At 46.4% G+C, this 20,334-nt stretch overlaps 1 protein-coding gene across 1 annotated transcript in view; it reads right to left on the bottom strand.

Annotated features, from left to right (window-relative positions):
• The window catches only part of LOC109879544 (PDZ domain-containing protein 2), a 211,103-nt gene that overhangs the window by 28,509 nt on the left and 162,260 nt on the right, over positions 1-20,334 (bottom strand). Inside the window, exons 14-20 of the mRNA XM_031829568.1 lie at positions 16,242-16,342; positions 15,666-15,834; positions 14,177-14,392; positions 13,299-14,008; positions 11,241-11,385; positions 4,854-9,006; positions 4,525-4,642 (exon numbers count right to left, since the gene is read on the bottom strand). Coding sequence (XP_031685428.1) covers positions 4,525-4,642; positions 4,854-9,006; positions 11,241-11,385; positions 13,299-14,008; positions 14,177-14,392; positions 15,666-15,834; positions 16,242-16,342 — 5,612 coding nt within the window. The remainder of the gene's footprint in view (positions 1-4,524; positions 4,643-4,853; positions 9,007-11,240; positions 11,386-13,298; positions 14,009-14,176; positions 14,393-15,665; positions 15,835-16,241; positions 16,343-20,334) is intronic.

Raw genomic sequence — 20,334 nt, 5'->3', positions numbered from 1 at the left:
AGAGACAGCTGGTCAGGGAGGAGAGACAGGTGGTCAAGGAGGAGAGACGGGAGGGAGAGACAGGTGGTCAGGGAGGAGAGACAGGTGGTGAGGGAAGAGAGACAGCTGGTCAGGAAGGAGAGACAGGTGGTCAGGGGGGAGAGACAGGGAGGAGAGACAGCTGGTCAGGGAGGAGACAGGGAGGAGAGACAGGTGGTCAGGGAGGAGAGACAGGGAGGAGAGACAGGTGGTCAGGGAGGAGGGACAGGTGGTCAGGGAGGAGGGACAGGGAGGAGAGACAGGTGGTCAGGAAGGAGAGACAGGTGGTCAGGGAGGAGAGACAGGGAGGAGAGACAGCTGGTCAGGGAGGAGAGACATCTGGTCAGGGAGGAGAGACAGGAGGGAGAGACATGTGGTCAGGGAGGAGAGACAGGTGGTCAGGGAGGAGAGACAGGTGGTCAGGGAGGAGAGACAGCTGGTTAGGGAGGAGAGACATGTGGTCAGGGAGGAGAGACAGCTGGTCAGGGAGGAGAGACAGGAAGGAGAGACAGGTGGTCAGGGAGGAGAGACAGGTGGTCAGGGAGGAGAGACAGGTGGTCAGGGAGGAGAGACAGCTGGTTAGGGAGGAGAGACATGTGGTCAGGGAGGAGAGACAGGAAGGAGAGACAGGTGGTCAGGGAGGAGAGACAGGGAGGAGAGACAGGTGGTCAGGGAGGAGAGACAGGTGGTCAGGGAGGAGAGACAGGTGGTCAGGGAGGAGAGACAGCTGGTCAGGGAGGAGAGACAGCTGGTCAGGGAGGAGAGACAGCTGGTCAGAGAGGAGAGAAGGGAAACTTCAATATGCAGTGTGTGCAAAACTGAGTTTATGGCTGAGTGTATGGCTGAGTGTATGGCTAAGTGTATGGCTGAGTGCATGGCTGAGTGCATGGCTGACTTTATGGCTCAGTGTATGGCTGACTTTATGGCTGACTTTATGGCTGAGTGTATGGCTGACTTTATGGCTGAGTGTATGGCTGACTTCATGGCTGACTTTATGGCTGAGTGTATGGCTGACTTTATGGCTGAGTGTATGGCTGAGTGTATGGCTGACTTTATGGCTGAGTGTATGGCTGAGTGTGTGGCTGACTTTATGGCTGAGTGTATGGCTGACTTTATGGCTGAGTGTATGGCTGAGAGTATGGCTGACTTTATGGCTGACTTTATGGCTGACTTTATGGCTGAGTGTATGGCGGACTTTATGGCTGAGTGTATGGCTGACTTTATGGCTGAATGTATGGCTGACTTTATGGCTGAGTGTATGACTGAGTGCATGGCTGACTTTATGGATGACTTTATGGCTGAGTGTATGGCTGAACGTATGGCTGAGTGTATGGCTGAGTGTATGGCTGACTATGGCTGAGTGTATGGCTGAGTGTATGGCTGACTTTATGGCTGAGTGTATGGCTGAGTGTATGGCTGACTTTATGGCTGAGTGTATGGCTGAGTGTATGGCTGAGAGTATGGCTGACTTTATGGCTGAGTGTATGGCGGACTTTATGGCTGAGTGTATGGCTGACTTTATGGCTGAATGTATGGCTGACTTTATGGCTGAGTGTATGGCTGAGTGCATGGCTGACTTTATGGATGACTTTATGGCTGAGTGTATGGCTGAGTGTATGGCTGAATGTATGGCTGAACGTATGGCTGAGTGTATGGCTGAGTGTATGGCTGAGTGTATGGCTGGATGCATGGCTGACTTCATGGCTGACTTTATGGCTGAGTGTATGGCTGACTTTATGGCTGACTTTATGGCTGAGTGTATGGCTGACTTTATGGCTGAGTGTATGGCTGACTTTATGGCTGAGTGTATGGCTGACTTTATGGCTGAGTGTATGGCTGAGAGTATGGCTGACTTTATGGCTGACTTTATGGCTGACTTTATGGCTGAGTGTATGGTGGACTTTATGGCTGAGTGTATGGCTGAGTGTATGGCTAAGTGTATGGCTGAGTGCATGGCTGAGTGCATGGCTGACTTTATGGCTCAGTGTATGGCTGACTTTATGGCTGACTTTATGGCTGACTTTATGGCTGAGTGTATGGCTGAGTGTATGGCTGAGTGTATGGCTGAGTGTATGGCTGACTTTATGGCTGAGTGTATGGCTGACTTCATGGCTGACTTTATGGCTGAGTGTATGGCTGACTTTATGGCTGAGTGTATGGCTGAGTGTATGGCTGACTTTATGGCTGAGTGTATGGCTGAGTGTGTGGCTGACTTTATGGCTGAGTGTATGGCTGACTTTATGGCTGAGTGTATGGCTGAGAGTATGGCTGACTTTATGGCTGACTTTATGGCTGACTTTATGGCTGAGTGTATGGCGGACTTTATGGCTGAGTGTATGGCTGACTTTATGGCTGAATGTATGGCTGACTTTATGGCTGAGTGTATGACTGAGTGCATGGCTGACTTTATGGATGACTTTATGGCTGAGTGTATGGCTGAGTGTATGGCTGAGTGTATGGCTGACTATGGCTGAGTGTATGGCTGAGTGTATGGCTGACTTTATGGCTGAGTGTATGGCTGAGTGTATGGCTGACTTTATGGCTGAGTGTATGGCTGAGTGTATGGCTGAGAGTATGGCTGACTTTATGGCTGAGTGTATGGCGGACTTTATGGCTGAGTGTATGGCTGACTTTATGGCTGAATGTATGGCTGACTTTATGGCTGAGTGTATGGCTGAGTGCATGGCTGACTTTATGGATGACTTTATGGCTGAGTGTATGGCTGAGTGTATGGCTGAATGTATGGCTGAACGTATGGCTGAGTGTATGGCTGAGTGTATGGCTGGATGCATGGCTGACTTCATGGCTGACTTTATGGCTGAGTGTATGGCTGACTTTATGGCTGACTTTATGGCTGAGTGTATGGCTGACTTTATGGCTGAGTGTATGGCTGACTTTATGGCTGAGTGTATGGCTGACTTTATGGCTGAGTGTATGGCTGAGAGTATGGCTGACTTTATGGCTGACTTTATGGCTGAGTGTATGGTGGACTTTATGGCTGAGTGTATGGCTGACTTTATGGCTGAATGTATGGCTGACTTTATGGCTGAGTGTATGACTGAGTGCATGGCTGACTTTATGGATGACTTTATGGCTGAGTGTATGGCTGAATGTATGGCTGAACGTATGGCTGAGTGTATGGCTAACTATGGCTGAGTGTATGGCTGAGTGTATGGCTGACTTTATGGCTGAGTGTATGGCTGAGTGTATGGCTGACTTTATGGCTGACTTTATGGCTGAGTGTTTGGCTGAGTGTATGGCTGAGTGTATGGCTGAGTGTATGGCTGACTTTATGGCTGAGTGTATGGCTGACTTCATGGCTGACTTTATGGCTGAGTGTATGGCTGACTTTATGGCTGAGTGTATGGCTGAGTGTATGGCTGACTTTATGGCTGAGTGTATGGCTGACTTTATGGCTGAGTGTATGGCTGAGAGTATGGCTGACTTTATGGCTGACTTTATGGCTGACTTTATGGCTGAGTGTATGGCGGACTTTATGGCTGAGTGTATGGCTGACTTTATGGCTGAATGTATGGCTGACTTTATGGCTGAGTGTATGACTGAGTGCATGGCTGACTTTATGGATGACTTTATGGCTGAGTGTATGGCTGAGTGTATGGCTGAATGTATGGCTGAACGTATGGCTGAGTGTATGGCTGAGTGTATGGCTGAGTGTATGGCTGGATGCATGGCTGACTTCATGGCTGACTTTATGGCTGAGTGTATGGCTGACTTTATGGCTGAGTGTATGGCTGACTTTATGGCTGAGTGTATGGCTGACTTTATGGCTGAGTGTATGGCTGACTTTATGGCTGAGTGTATGGCTGAGAGTATGGCTGACTTTATGGCTGACTTTATGGCTGAGTGTATGGTGGACTTTATGGCTGAGTGTATGGCTGACTTTATGGCTGAATGTATGGCTGACTTTATGGCTGAGTGTATGACTGAGTGCATGGCTGACTTTATGGATGACTTTATGGCTGAGTTTATGGCTGAGTGTATGGCTGAATGTATGGCTGAACGTATGGCTGAGTGTATGGCTGAGTGTATGGCTGAGTGTATGGCTGAGTGTATGGCTGAGTGTATGGCTGACTTTATGGCTGAGTGTATGGCTGAGTGTATGGCTGACTTTATGGCTGAGTGTATGGCTGAGTGTATGGCTGAGCGTATGGCTGACTTTATGGCTGACTTTATGGCTGAGTGTATGGCAGACTTTATGGCTGAGTGTATGGCTGACTTTATGGCTGACTTTATGGCTGAGTGTATGACTGAGTGCATGGCTGACTTTATGGATGACTTTATGGCTGAGTGTATGGCTGAGTGTATGGCTGAATGTATGGCTGAACGTATGGCTGAGTGTATGGCTGAGTGTATGGCTGGATGTATGGCTGGGTGTATGGCTGGATGTATGGCTGGATGTATGGCTGAGTGTATGGCTGAGTGTATGGCAGGGAACAAATCATTAGACAAAGTTGTGTGTGTGTGTTGGTGTGTGTTACCGGTTACCTCAGAGAGAGCCTTGGCCTCCTGTAGCAGTGCCAACACGTCTGTCTTGGTGGTCACGGAGGCCAGGACCGCCTGCAGCTTACTCTGCTCCACCGGAGAGCCAGCCAGCACAGTCAAACTGCAGAGGAAACAGACCATTCCAATATGGGCTGTGACCTACTGCTTTACTCGTGTGTCTGTGTGTGTGTGAGAGAGTGTGTCTGTCTCTGTGTGTGAGTGTGCGTGTGTCTCTGTGTGTCTGTCTGTCTACAACCTTTGGAGGATTTACGTATTGTATATTTGAATCCTATTGTAGAAATAGTATAGACAGGGTTGGTGTTTGCACTTACCTGATGGACCAGTTCTGAATATCTGCCTGTTGCCAGTTGGTTTTCCTCTGAATGGGGTCCAGGTTGGCCCCGGCATCTGCCCAGCTGGCCCTGGTCGGGTGCACCCCGGTGGGGTTAGCAGGCAGGGAACAGCACCCTGTTTGGTTCTGAACGACCTCTGTGGGCCTGGCTGGGTGTATCTCCAGTGACGTGTTAATGGTGGCGTTGGTCCCTGGGTCGCTGGAGAAGTCATCGGTGCAGAGCTTGTCCAGGTCGGGCATGCTAAGGGCCCTGAGCTCCCTCAGTCTGGACCGGGACAGGTTGGCATGACCTCGGGCCTGGCGACTCCGCATCACCGGAGGCGTCTGAGGGGTTAGGGTTACAACTCCTGGGGAGATTCTGGGACTTTCTCCATCTCCAAGTTTGTCCTGGATATGTCCGAGGGGAGCTTCGCTAGTGCTGCAGCTTTGCGTCAACAAGTCAAAGTTTGTGAGGGTTAAGCTCGACGGTGACTTGCGAAGCTGAGGCGACATTGGGGTCAAGGGGGTTAATGCGTTGAAGTTGTCGATGCACGAACTGAAGCTCCTTCGTAGCGAACGACAGTCTATGGAGCTCACCGATCCAGACATGTAGCCAGACAGTCTCCGGTTGAGAGGCGGCTTCAACGTTGCTGTCAGAGCATAGGACTGAGCAAAGGACTGGATGTCGATGCATTTGAGCACTGGCTTGTCGAAGCTGGCCAGGTTCTCAAAGGACTTGATCCTCTGGCGGACAGAGAAGGGGTTTGGGTCCACTGAGACGCTGTTGTCTGTGGAGAAACTACGACGCTCCATCGCCTTCAGTTTGGACTTGTTTGCTTTGAGGCTCTCAGTTTCATCCGTCTCTGTTATTCTACAGTTCATGTGAGAGATGTCTGTGGGACCATTGCTCATAGGCAAAGGAACCCCATCTACGGATTCTAGGACTATTGAGTTCACTGCTGATTCACTGGTAGTGTTGTTGACTTTTTCAAGATTACACACCGAGCCAGGGGTTGCAGGGGTTCCTGACCATAGACTGGTCTCTACTGGATTTCCATTGACCTGATCCTTGTGTTGAGTAATATTTTTGGTATGAGGAATTGAGTAATCGTTTGAATACACAACTTCCTTTGGTGCCAGAACTGGTGTAGGCGTGGAGGAGGGAGATGAGGATGAGAGTCGCACCTCGATGAAGGTCCTCTGGGTAGTTAGGCATGGCTCTGGTCGTTCTTTTGACTTGGCCACCGCCAAAATCCCTTGCTCCACCTCTTTGTGTAGACGTTGCTCCTCTACCTTCATCTTGGTAGTTGATTGTGATTGGCTGATTGGTTCTGGCGTAGTAGTGGTTGTGGGGTTGTCCTGTCCTCCATCTGTTACGGGCGTGGCAGGGCTACTACTGCTGCTGCTCCGGTCTTGCTGTTTACTCTTTAGGCTGCTGGTTACGGCTGCCTTTCTGGTAAGCAGAGGGGAATCCACGTTCCTGGTTTGCAGGGGGGAGCCCACCTTCTTGGCTTGCAGTTTGGGGGACTGGAGCGGAGAAGTGTTGTTGGCTTTCCTCAGAATCAACGCACTTTCTGCTCTGGCTGTTTTTGGGGAAAGTTGCTCCTGGGGTTTGGTTTTACTCTTGATGTTGAGCCCCTTCATTTTGGGTGCAGTGCTGCTGGTCTTCTGGACTTTGTCATTGACTCTGAGCCTGCTGCTACTACTGGATAGAGAACTGTCTGTTGAAATGTTGTTGACTGATTTGGGACCGGATGTCCTGAGAGAGGGACTATTAGGGTTATTCTGGACCAACCTGAGGTCCAGGGATGTTAAGGGAACTTTCTCTCTCTCCCTGTCTCTTGTTGTTAGCGATATTGACGAGGGAACTTTCTCTCTCTCACTGTCTCTTGTTGTTAGCGATGTTGACGAGGGAACTTTCTCTCTCTCACTGTCTCTTGTTGTTAGCGATATTGACGAGGGAACTTTCTCTCTCTCACTGTCTCTTGTTGTTAGCGATGTTGACGAGGGAACTTTCTCTCTCTCACTGTCTCTTGTTGTTAGCGATGTTGACGAGGGAACCTTCTCTCTATCACTGTCTCTTGTTGTTAGCGATGTTGATGAGGGAACTTTCTCTCTCTCCCTGTCTCTTGTTGTTAGCGATGTTGACGAGGGAACTTTCTCTCTCTCACAGTCTCTTGTTGTTAGCGATATTGACGAGGGAACTTTCTCTCTCTCCCTGTCTCTTGTTGTTAGCGATGTTGATGAGGGAACTTTCTCTCTCTCCCTGTCTCTTGTTGTTAGCGATGTTGACGAGGGAACTTTCTCTCTCTCACTGTCTCTTGTTGTTAGCGATGTTGACGAGGGAACCTTCTCTCTATCACTGTCTCTTGTTGTTAGCGATGTTGACGAGGGAACTTTCTCTCTCTCCCTGTCTCTTGTTGGCGATATTGACGAGGGAACTTTCTCTCTCTCCCTGTCTCTTGTTGTTAGCGATATTGACGAGGGAACTTTCTCTTTCTCACTGTCTCTTGTTGTTAGCGATGTGGACGAGGGAACTTTCTCTCTCTCACTGTCTCTTGTTGTTAGCGATGTTGACGAGGGAACTTTCTCTCTCTCACTGTCTCTTGTTGTTAGCGATGTTGATGAGGGAACTTTCTCTCTCTCCCCGTCTCTTGATGTTAGCGATATTGACGAGGGAACTTTCTCTCTCTCCCTCTCTCTTGTTGTTAGCAATATTGACGAGGGAACTTTCTCTCTCTCCCTGTCACTTGTTGTTAGCGAAATTGACAATGGTTTAGATGCGCCTGACCAGACATTGCTATAGTTGGAGGAATTTGCCTCCCCCACCGTTGAGTGGGATGATGACGATTGTGTGTTAGATAGTTTTCCTAAAGCCGCAGCCGGTGAAACGTTTGCACGGAGTCGGGCTGACCTCTCCTGACTCTGTCGCGCGATGTTGTGGTTAGCCGCTGCAATGGGGGTACTGCAGACGCTTAATGAAGGAGCATGGCCGGGTTTTATTGGATGTGTTATAACAGTGTCACAAACCCTGTTGACACCACTTTCTGAAGGCCCTGCAGGGCTTGTAGTGGGCACAGAATCTGTGTCGTTGGAAGACTGGCGGGGCATTTCTTGGCAAGGGGAACCTTTGGCCTCCGCAGCCAGAAAGGCACCTGAGGATAGAGAGCCAGAGGCAGGCAGATCCTGAGACAGTGAGGGGAATGGTTTCTGATCGGGGTTGGATTGGGTTGTTACAACAGAGCAGTCTTCGTTTTGCTGGGAGGCCGCTGAAGTAGTAGTGACAGTGGAGGAGGAGGAAGCAGCAGAGTCTAGTGCTACATCAAAGGGCCTAGTCTCCTTTGTACTGTGGCTGCCGTCAGAGCCAGAGATAGAGATATGGAGCTGTGGAGACAATGGCCCATCTGTTAGGTGAGTCAGCGCTGCCTGACTCAGAGTGCTGGGCCGCTGGGCCTCACTGTAACAAATCTCCACTTCCTCCTCATCAGAATCCGTGTCCTGGGGCTCAGCGCCGACACTGCGGCTCGCCGGTTTGTTATCGCCGGCAGCGCCACGGCTGTTGTCGGTGACCGTGTCTTCGCTTTCCGAATCACTGTCGCCGACCATGTCATACATGTTGCAGTTCGAATCGGCAGCAGAGGCACCGGGGGGTCTCTCCACCCTATTTGAAAGAGCATTCATTCCCTCGTCTGTGAGATTACTGCTAAAGTTTCTGGAGTAGTTGTTCAAGAATGTTTTACCCACAGGCATGAGGCAGCATTTCTTTCCAGAGTCCAAGACAGAGAAATCAAACTGACTGGGCAATGTTGGAGGAGTCTGAACTGTGCTTTTCTCATTCTCTGGCAGGGCCTTGCTGTCTACAGCTGACTTACAGGCCATAGTCTCAGTACGTTGTGCTTCTGAAGGGGCTTTGAGGGTATTGGAAGAGAGGGCGCTCTTTACATGGGAGGAGCTTAGTCTGGTCTTGACGTCATCAATGTAGGTGACCGGTATATCATTGCTGTGGTTGTGGTTGATTGGGGTTGTGGGTTTGGGGTTGTGATTGGTCGGTGAGGAGGAGGAGGGACTTCCTGGATTTGGAGCCCCCCCATTGGAGGGACCCATGACATCACAACTCCCCGATGACATCATGAGGCTGGACAGGCGATCTACAGCTGTACGAGGAGAGATGAATTAATTACTTCAGAGGCAGTCAGGTTTTAGTTGTGTGACACTTAATGTTAAATTGCTCTTTTATCTACACTGTATACCTTTAGTGTAGTAAGCCAAACACTGTAATTCACACAGAAACAACATGGAGATCATTATTCTAGTAATTACATTTCACTAAAGTGAAACTTAGCAACATGTTAAAACAAAACGCATAAAATAACAAGTACTATACTCATTCTGTCCAGAATGTACTTTCATTCTTCAACTGAATGAGACATTTATTTCAGCAACCTCATGTAATCAAGCCACTTTGAACCAGATATGAGAGAGTTGAGAAATGAGCAATGGGACGTCAGTATTTAATGGCATATTCAATAATACTAATCACGTGACCGAATGCACCAATAACGTCAGACATACCAGGAAGTAAGTTGACATACTGAATCTGTTTTACAAATCAACATTCCTTTGACGCCAGCGCATTTCCACTGACCTGGATTCCCAATATCTAAAAAGGCTTTGGAAAAGCTCTCGGATCAAATGACAAATTCCTCAAATCTGATGTGGAAAGGATTTTGTGGATCGAACCAGCAGCCCCTTGTTCGGTCTACAGCCCAGCAGAAGCAAGTCTGTTGTAGCCTGGTTAAACCAGACTGAAAGCTGTGCTCACCATGGTTTCACAGAGCATCCATTTGGATTCCAGGCTTGGTCTGTTGTGCATTAAGTTAAAAAATTATGAATGCAATGGATGACAAATACACTGTTATTGTATAGCGTCATGCTTTACAAAGAAGAGGGTGGTTTGATCTACACACTTCCCACAGAGAGACAGGCAGACAATTGACACACAGGCAGACAGACAGAATATTAGGCACACACCGTTAGGCTACTCTTCTTCAGATTAGGTTAGTTGTTGTTGTTGTTGTGAGTGCCGAGGCAACCGCGTCGAAAACGGTGTTGTTACAGAAAGACGGTAACCAATAAGCAACAAAATAACAACAACAAGAACAATAACAAAAAAGCTATGCTATGCTAGCTAACAAGGCATGTGGCAGCGGGGGGACTTCTACGAACGTCTACGGATCTACTACTGGTAGGTTTAGTTCAATTCCGGCAACGTTCCTAACATTCCCTGATTTCCCAGAAATCCTGGCTGGAAAATTCCCGGAATCTGGAGGAAATAAGCAGGAAGTCCAGAATCCTCAAACCAGGATTTCTGGGAATTTTGGGAAAGGTAGTGGAATTTTGCAACCCTTGGTCAACTACTGGTCACTACTGGTCAACTACTGGTCACTACTGGTCACCTACTGGTCAACGACTGGTCACTACTGGTCAACTACTGGTCAACTACTAGTCAACTACTGGTCACTACTGGTCAACTACTGGTCAACTACTGGTCAGCTACTGAGGTAAATAAATGGATAGTCACCATGGATACAAAGCCAGCAGCGTGCTGTTCCCTTTGGGGTGCAGGGTTAGGGTTCTGCCAGCAGAGGGCAGACTGCTGAGGTCCTATGTCTTAGGGAAGGCAGCATTAGGGGAGGATGGAAGGGGCAACAGGAAGACAGACTGTGCTCTTAGTGACTAGTGAGTGGCGGTAGTCAAGGATCCTTTATAGGGATAGTTTGGTGAAGTTTCATCTTGGTTTTTTTCAAACTAGGGTTTTATCATTCAAGTGATCTATCCTTATAATTAAATAAGCTTCCTATTATTCCTCCCTTCCCTTGCCTTGATGTCGATCTGATATTGATTGGAGATTTATGTGACGGTCACAGCATCAAAGATTACTTCAGGAAGAAAAAAGAACAGAAGGTTATTTTGTATGGTTTATTCCAACACCACAGGTGATGTGGAGAGTCTCTGATCACTCCAGGTGAGCTCATGAGTGCTGGACAGTTGTTGTTCTTTTAAAAAAAAGATTTTGTTATGTTATTTTAGTTAGTATTCAGGTGGAAACAGTTCAAGAGCCCTGGTTGTTATAATGCTGTCATAGGGATGACATAACATGATATTACAGATTATGACCACTGTCAGAATACCGACTGGCGTGAAAACCCCTTTCATGCTATCTGGGGTCAATATTTGTAATGTTTCAAGCTTTAGTTTAAGTTATAAAGAAACTGAAAAAGGTAGTTGTGATAAGCTGTTTTTTTAATAACACAGATGTCATCGTATGACAGGTCTTATGAAGGTGTAACGTCAAATCACAGGTCTGCAGGAGGGCGCATAGACTCACCTGACATGGGCCTCTTGACCTCCAGCGCGAGGGTCACGGGAAGGTTGTGCATGAGCTCACAGATGTCGTGATAGGACGAGGAGCACGTGGGCGTGTCCCCAATCGACACGATCTCGTCTCCCACACACATCCTGCCCCGGGATTCCTGCAACCAGATCATAAGTGTCACAGCTCAAAAGGTACCGTGTATGAGGTCATAAAAAGGGGACGGTGGAGAGGATCAAACAAAGCAAAGTTTTGTAAAGAAGGATGAAGACATAAGGGCAAGGAACAGGAGGCCAGCTTAATAGTTTTATTGAGGACGTACGATTGTATACTGGCTTATTTTATCAGTGTACTGCAGTTAGACACATATTGTCTGGCTGATTTTATCAGTGTACTGCAGTTAGATACATATTGTCTGGCTGATTTTATCAGTGTACTGCAGTTAGATACATATTGTCTGGCTGATTTTATCAGTGTACTGCAGTTAGATACATATTGTCTGGCTGATTTTATCAGTGTACTGCAGTTAGATACATATTGTCTGGCTGATTTTATCAGTGTACTGCAGTTAGATACATATTGTCTGGCTGATTTTATCAGTGTACTGCAGTTAGATACATATTGTCTGGCTGATTTTATCAGTGTACTGCAGTTAGATACATATTGTCTGGCTGATTTTATCAGTGTACTGCAGTTAGACACATATTGTCTGGCTGATTTTATCAGTGTACTGCAGTTAGATACATATTGTCTGGCTGATTTTATCAGTGTACTGCAGTTAGATACATATTGTCTGGCTGATTTTATCAGTGTACTGCAGTTAGATACATATTGTCTGGCTGATTTTATCAGTGTACTGCAGTTAGATACATATTGTCTGGCTGATTTTATCAGTGTACTGCAGTTAGATACATATTGTCTGGCTGATTTTATCAGTGTACTGCAGTTAGATACATATTGTCTGGCTGATTTTATCAGTGTACTGCAGTTAGATACATATTGTCTGGCTGATTTTATCAGTGTACTGCAGTTAGATACATATTGTCTGGCTGATTTTATCAGTGTACTGCAGTTAGATACATATTGTCTGGCTGATTTTATCAGTGTACTGCAGTTAGATACATATTGTCTGGCTGATTTTATCAGTGTACTGCAGTTAGATACATATTGTCTGGCTGATTTTATCAGTGTACTGCAGTTAGATACATATTGTCTGGCTGATTTTATCAGTGTACTGCAGTTAGATACATATTGTCTGGCTGATTTTATCAGTGTACTGCAGTTAGATACATATTGTCTGGCTGATTTTATCAGTGTACTGCAGTTAGATACATATTGTCTGGCTGATTTTATCAGTGTACTGCAGTTAGATACATATTGTCTGGCTGATTTTATCAGTGTACTGCAGTTAGATACATATTGTCTGGCTGATTTTATCAGTGTACTGCAGTTAGATACATATTGTCTGGCTGATTTTATCAGTGTACTGCAGTTAGATACATATTGTCTGGCTGATTTTATCAGTGTACTGCAGTTAGATACATATTGTCTGGCTGATTTTATCAGTGTACTGCAGTTAGATACATATTGTCTGGCTGATTTTATCAGTGTACTGCAGTTAGATACATATTGTCTGGCTGATTTTATCAGTGTACTGCAGTTAGACACATATTGTCTGGCTGATTTTATCAGTGTACTGCAGTTAGATACATATTGTCTGGCTGATTTTATCAGTGTACTGCAGTTAGATACATATTGTCTGGCTGATTTTATCAGTGTACTGCAGTTAGATACATATTGTCTGGCTGATTTTATCAGTGTACTGCAGTTAGATACATATTGTCTGGCTGATTTTATCAGTGTACTGCAGTTAGATACATATTGTCTGGCTGATTTTATCAGTGTACTGCAGTTAGATACATATTGTCTGGCTGATTGACTTTTGATTAACTCCTGGTACCAGTGTTAACATGGACGATTTGTGATGTCTGTGTACTGTAGACATTGGCCTGGAATTCAAAACTGATATGGTGAAATAACAGTTTGGATTCCAGGCCGGGAAAAACAACGTACTCTCTCGGCCGCTCCTCCAAGCCTCAATCCAGTGATAACCACCTTCAGAGGAGAGGATCTGATCTCCAGGTCCAGACCGAAGGACTCTTCCTCACTCCTCCTCAGGACCACCTTGTCGATGGTGCAATGAGCTGGCTCCTCCCCCGCCAGCTCGCTGCAGGCCTCGCCCTTCTTACAGAGGAGGTTGGGGTTACAACCAGACCGCCCCAGGGAGCGGCTGGAGGCTACCTTAGGCTGAGGGGCCAGAGACTGGGAGGATGAGGAGGTCGGAGACTCCTCTCCTTTGGTTCTCTGGTTCTGGTTCTGCTGATTGGTTGGCTGGATGGGCGGGGCCTCGATGCTCAGCATAGTCTTGACACGTGTCACAGCTTTGTGTTCCAGCTTAGGGGAGTGCTTGGGCTCCAGGGGGCCCTGAGGGTCCATCCTCACACCCAGGTTACTGGGGCCTGTTGTGGGGAAAGACCCTCCTCCTCCCCCGGGGGTCTGGTGGTGGTCCGACCGGCGGATAGGCATGAAGGGTGATTCTGCGCCGGAGGAAGGAACGAAACCGACCCCTTCCTGTGACTCCAGAGAATTACTATGAAGCAGGATATGTGGGCCTTCACTCTCTTCGTCCAACTCCACTGATGACGCAGAGATCATGATGCCAGAGTCAGCAACCACCCCCATGGCGGTAACACGACCAGCGACCTGGCGGAAGGGCAGGGTAACTAGACAAAGAAAAATAGAGAGAGAGAGAAAGAGAGAGCGAATGAAAGGAGAGGGTTTAACACACATCCAGATATTGCACAGGACCTGACTCGCTGATCCCAATAAGTCTCATAAAAGACAGAAAACATAACATTTTGACCAACACGTTATCTCCATCATATCCTCACCAGCATCTTCATCATCGCTGACCTCATCGTCACGGCAGATGACTCGTCTCTGTCGGAGCAGTGGACTGCGGACGGAGCTGCTACCAGGACTACACACGCTGGGCTGGCGCTGGGTGGCCTCCACTGGCCGGTTCAACACCGGGACACCGGGAGCCTTATCATCTGTTCTGACCTCCACGCTGACCTCCACTCCTACACCAGAGGCATCTTTTAACCCTGCCACCAGAGGAAGACAGAGACAGAGATGTCAGATGAAACTGGACATGAACATCAATGGTTTCGGGAAAACATAATGCTGGTTTACCCAGCTGCTGATTAGATTGATGTATGGTTCTTATAGCTATACTATAACACAACATTAGTAAACCGTTCTGCAGAAAAACCCTCTCTCTGGTCCTGGCAGTTAAGAGACTAACTTGGGGACTCTCTAGCCCCAGCAGAGGCTACCATCTCACCTCTGGTCCTGGCAGTTAAGAGACTAACTTGGGGACTCTCTAGCCCCAGCAGAGGCTACCATCTCACCTCTGGTCCTGGCAGTTAAGAGACTAACTTGGGGACTCTCTAGCCCCAGCAGAGGCTACCATCTCCCGGTCGTTCACACCTCTGGTCTTGGCCACTCCATTGCTAAGGGGGTTGCTAGGGGCCCTTACCACACTGTGGGGTGAACCAATCAGAGGCCTTACCTGGTGGTTTTCAAACCCCCTACTTCTGTCCCTGGACTCAGTCTCCAGCAGGCAGCTCTCTCATTAACCTCTGCCCAGGAACATCACACAGTTGGACCGCTCGCCAACTGAACCTTTTCCTTCTCCACATGGACAAGCCTTCCGTCTGTAGGTCACTGACCAGTGTGTGTGTGTGTGTGTGTGTGTGTGTGTAATAAAGTGTGTTTTGTACACCTTCTAAAAGAGGCACCGGGACTGTTGTAGCTAGATCTTAACCAGGACTGTTGTAGCTAGATCTTAACCAGGACTGTTGTAGCTAGATCTAAACCAGGACTGTTGTAGCTAGATCTAAACCAGGACTGTTGTAGCTAGATCTAAACCAGGACTGTTGTACCTAGATCTAAACCAGGACTGTTGTACCTAGATCTAAACCAGGACTGTTGTACCTAGATCTAAACCAGGACAGTTGTACCTAGAACTAAACCAGGACTGTTGTAGCTAGATCTAAACCAGGACAGTTGTACCTAGATCTAAACCAGGACAGTTGTACCTAGATCTAAACCAGGACAGTTGTACCTAGATCTAAACCAGGACAGTTGTACCTAGTCTAAACCAGACAGTTACCTAGATCTAAACCAGGACAGTTGTAGCTAGATCTAAACCAAGACTGTTGTACCTAGATCTAAACCAGGACAGTTGTACCTAGATCTAAAACCAGGACAGTTGTACCTAGATCTAAACCGACACCTCTTACTGAGACCACTATCAGTTGGTGGCACTCTTTTTCATATACCATTTGGATGTGGAATAGGGGAAATGGACTGTACCATGTGGCTGAGTGGCGGGGGTGTCGTCTATTGAGGTGTTACAGCTCCTGTGGTGGAGCATGTCGTCATCACTGGATCCCATCGCAGTGGTTTCCGACAGCGACGAATGACTGGTTACTTCCTGGGAAAAGTACTGAGATAGCTCCGCCTCCGAACTCAGAGACCCTTGCTGCTCAGAAAGAGAGAGATTACATTCGTGTAAGAAGGAAGACTCAAAGCCTTGAGTGTTCCATCTACCCCATTTATCCTATGAATCTAATGAGAGTCTGAGAGCTTTCGGAACTCTGCTGAAGAGGAAGAATAGTTGAGGTCAAGGTCTTGTCTCAATCCAATATGATTCAGCTGCAAAAACATCGGTGATTCCTAACAATAGTGAATGGACATTGACTGACATTTTATCACTGCACTGGATGAACTGCTAAACAGACATGTCACTGTTGGTGTTTTATCACTGGATGGACTGCTAAACAGACATGTCACTGTTGGTGTTTAATCACTGCACTGGTCGATCGATTGATTGATTGGTTCATGTATTGATAGATTGATATATTGATTGTTGTGTGTAATGTATCGTACCCTGCTGGCGGGCTCCAGGAACCTCTTCATAGCCCAGCTGAGGGAAGAGCCATCTGCCTGTTTGGCCTTCACTGTGAGGGAGGGGCTCTTAGAAGGCATGCCTAGAGGTCAGAGGAAACAGGTTAGACTAGAATCCCATTCACTCAACAACCTGACTCCAATATAGATATCACAACAGACTATGATACCAGGTAAGCACTTCTAAACGCTGGCGATAAGAAATATAGGTTTATGGGTGTGTAAGAAATGTTTTGACTATTTTCACAACCAAAATTATGGGCACAGTAGCAAGCGGTGAAACACAACATGTTGTGGGTGTGTCGAGGCTTGGCCCCTCACTGACCAATCAGAACGTGTTCCATGGGTAAATATGTGGTTGCTTCAAGTTGTGTATTTCAAATAAAATAAAATTGAATCTAGTTTTATTTGTCACATGCGCCGAATACAACAGGTGTAGAACTTAGTGAATTAACTTTACAAGCCCTTAACCAACAATGCTTAAAGAAGTTTAATAAAAGAATAAGTAAGTGTAAGGGGTGTGTGACGTTCGTCATAAGGAGTAGACCAAGATGCAGCGTGGTATGTTTCCATCCTTTATTTTAGAAATTAAAACTTCAAAGAACAACCGAAACGTGAAGATAATAATAATGCTGACTGGCAACTATATCTAGACAAGATCCCACAAAGCACAATGGGAAAATGGCTACTGGTTGGGAACCATATCAGGCCACCATAGAAATACAATTCCCCTAGATAACCCACTCTAAATCACACCCCGACACAACCAACATAGAGAATAAACAGCTCTCTATGGTCAGGGCGTGACAGGGTGGGTAATCGGTGGCAGGGAAGTCAGACGCAGGAGAGCAGAACTTGGTAATAGCCGGAGCAGTTTAATAGCAAAACCCACGGCATAAAAATAACAAGAATAATTGGGTACAAAAACCCGTCGGGCACCAAACAACACGTGCACAAGCACTTACAATAAACAATCCCACACAAAGACATGGGGGGAACAGAGGGTTAAATACACAACAAATAATTGAAACCAGGTGTGAGGAGAAACAAGACAAAACACATGGAAAATGAAAAGTGGATCGATGATGGCTAAAAGACCGGCGACGGGGACCTCCGAGAGCCGCACGAACAAGGAGAGGACTCGACTTCGACGGAAGTGGCAGTAAAATAAAAAGCAAAGGATATATTCAGGGTGTTACGGTACAGAGTCAATGTGGAGGCTATATACAGGGTGTTACGGTACAGAGTCAATGTGGAGGCTATATACAGGGTATTACGGTACAGAGTCAATGTGGAGGCTATATACAGGGTATTACGGTACAGAGTCAATGTGGAGGCTATATACAGGGTGTTACGGTACAGAGTCAATGTGGAGGCTATATACAGGGTGTTACGGTACAGAGTCAATGTGGAGGCTATATACAGGGTGTTACGGTACAGAGTCAATTTGGAGGCTATATACAGGGTGTTACAGTACAGAGTCAATGTGGAGGCTATATACAGGGTGTTACGGTACAGAGGCAATATGGAGGCTATATACAGGGTGTTACGGTACAGAGGCAATGTGGAGGCTATATACAGGGTGTTACGGTACAGAATCAATGTGGAGGCTATATACAGGGTGTTACGGTACAGAGTCAATGTGGAGGCTATATACAGGGTATTACGGTACAGAGTCAATGTGGAGACTATATACAGGGTGTTACGGTACAGAGTCAATATGGAGGCTATATACAGGGTGTTACGGTACAGAGTCAATGTGGAGACTATATACAGGGTATTACAGTACAGAGTCAATGTGGAGGCTATATATAGGGTGTTACGGTACAGAGTCAATGTGGAGACTATATACAGGGTATTACATTACAGAGTCAATGTGGAGGCTATATACAGGGTGTTACGGTACAGAGTCAATGTGGAGACTATATACAGGGGGGTACCGGTACAGAGTCAATGTGGAGGCTATATACAGGGTGTTGCGGTACAGAGTCAATGTGGAGACTATATACAGGGTGTTACGGTACAGAGTCAATGTGGAGGCTATATACAGGGTATTACGGTACAGAGTCAATGTGGAGGCTATATACAGGGGGTACCAGTACAGAGTCAATGTGGAGGCTATATACAGGGTATTACGGTACAGAGTCAATGTGGAGGCTATATACAGGGTATTACGGTACAGAGTCAATGTGGAGGCTATATACAGGGTGTTACAGTACAGAGTCAATGTGGAGGCTATATACAGGTGGATATATACGCTAATGCATTTATACGGAGACTTGATTACACACAGGTGGATTGTATTTATCATCATTAGTCATTTAGGTCAACATTGGATCATTCAGAGATCCTCACTGAACTTCTGGAGAGAGTTTGCTGCACTGAAAGTAAAGGGGCTGAATAATTTTGCACGCCCAATTTTTCAGTTTTTGATTTGTTAAAAAAGTTAGAAATATCCAATAAATGTCGTTCCACTTCATGATTGTGTCCCACTTGTTGTTGATTCTTCACAAAAAAATACAGTTTTATATCTTTATGTTTGAAGCCTGAAATGTGGCAAAAGTTCGCAAAGTTCAAGGGGGCCGAATACTTTCGCAAGGCACTGTATCTACCTCAAATACTCTTATTATTATCTATCCTGATGTCTAGTCACTTTACCCTGCCTTCATGTACATATCTACCTGAAATACCTCGTACCTCTGCACATTGATCTGGTACTGGCACTTCCTGTATATAGCTCCACATGGATCTGGTACTGGTACTTCCTGTATATAGCTCCACATTGATCTGGTACTCCCTGTATATAGCTCCACATTGATCTGGTACTCCCTGTATATAGCTCCACATTGATCTGGTACTCCCTGTATATAGCTCCACATTGATCTGGTACTGGCACTTCCTGTATATAGCTCCACATTGATCTGGTACTCCCTGTATATAGCTCCACATGGATCTGGTACTGGTACTCCCTGTATATAGCTACACATTGATCTGGTACTGGTACTTCCTGTATATAGCTCCACATTGATCTGGTACTCCCTGTATATAGCTCCACATTGATCTGGTACTCCCTGTATATAGCTCCACATTGATCTGGTACTTCCTGTATATAGCTCCACATTGATCTGGTACTGGTACTCCCTGTATATAGCTCCACATTGATCTGGTACTGGCACTTCCTGTATATAGCTCCACATTGATCTGGTACTCCCTGTATATAGCTCCACATTGATCTGGTACTGGTATTCCCTGTATATAGCTCCACATTGATCTGGTACTCCCTGTATATAGCTCCACATTGATCTGGTACTGGTACTTCCTGTATATAGCTCCACATTGATCTGGTATTGGTATTCCCTGTATATTGCTCCACATTGATCTGGTACTGGTACTTCCTGTATATAGCTCCACATTGATCTGGTATTTCCTGTATATAGCTCCACATTGATCTGGTACTGGTATTCCCTGTATATAGCTCCACATTGATCTGGTACTTCCTGTATATAACTCCACATTGATCTGGTATTCCCTGTATATAGCTCCACATTGATCTGGTACTTCCTGTATATAGCTCCACATTGATCTGGTACTGGTATTCCCTGTATATAGCTCCACATTGATCTGGTACTGGTACTCCCTGTATATAGCTCCACATTGATCTGGTACTGGTACTTCCTGTATATAGCTCCACATTGATCTGGTACTCCCTGTATATAACTCCACATTGATCTGGTACTGGTACTTCCTGTATATAGCTCCACATTGATCTGGTACTGGTACTCCCTGTATATAGCTCCACATTGATCTGGTACTGGTACTTCCTGTATATAGCTCCACATTTATCTGGTACTTCCTGTATGTAGCTCTACATTGATCTGGTCCTGGTACTTCCTGTATATCGCTCAACATTGATCTGGTACTTCCTGGATATAGCTCCACATTAATCTGGTACTGGTACTTCCTGTATATAGTTCCACATTGATCTGGTACTGGTACTTCCTGTATATAGTTCTACATTGATCTGGTCATTCCTGTATATAGCTCCACACTGATCTGGTACTCCCTGTATATAGCT

The sequence above is a fragment of the Oncorhynchus kisutch genome, linkage group LG8 (genome assembly GCF_002021735.2).
Source record: "Oncorhynchus kisutch isolate 150728-3 linkage group LG8, Okis_V2, whole genome shotgun sequence".
NCBI classification, from domain to species: domain Eukaryota; kingdom Metazoa; phylum Chordata; class Actinopteri; order Salmoniformes; family Salmonidae; genus Oncorhynchus; species Oncorhynchus kisutch.
Note: the sequence above shows the minus strand (reverse complement) of the source record. Positions and strands in the feature narration are given on the sequence as shown.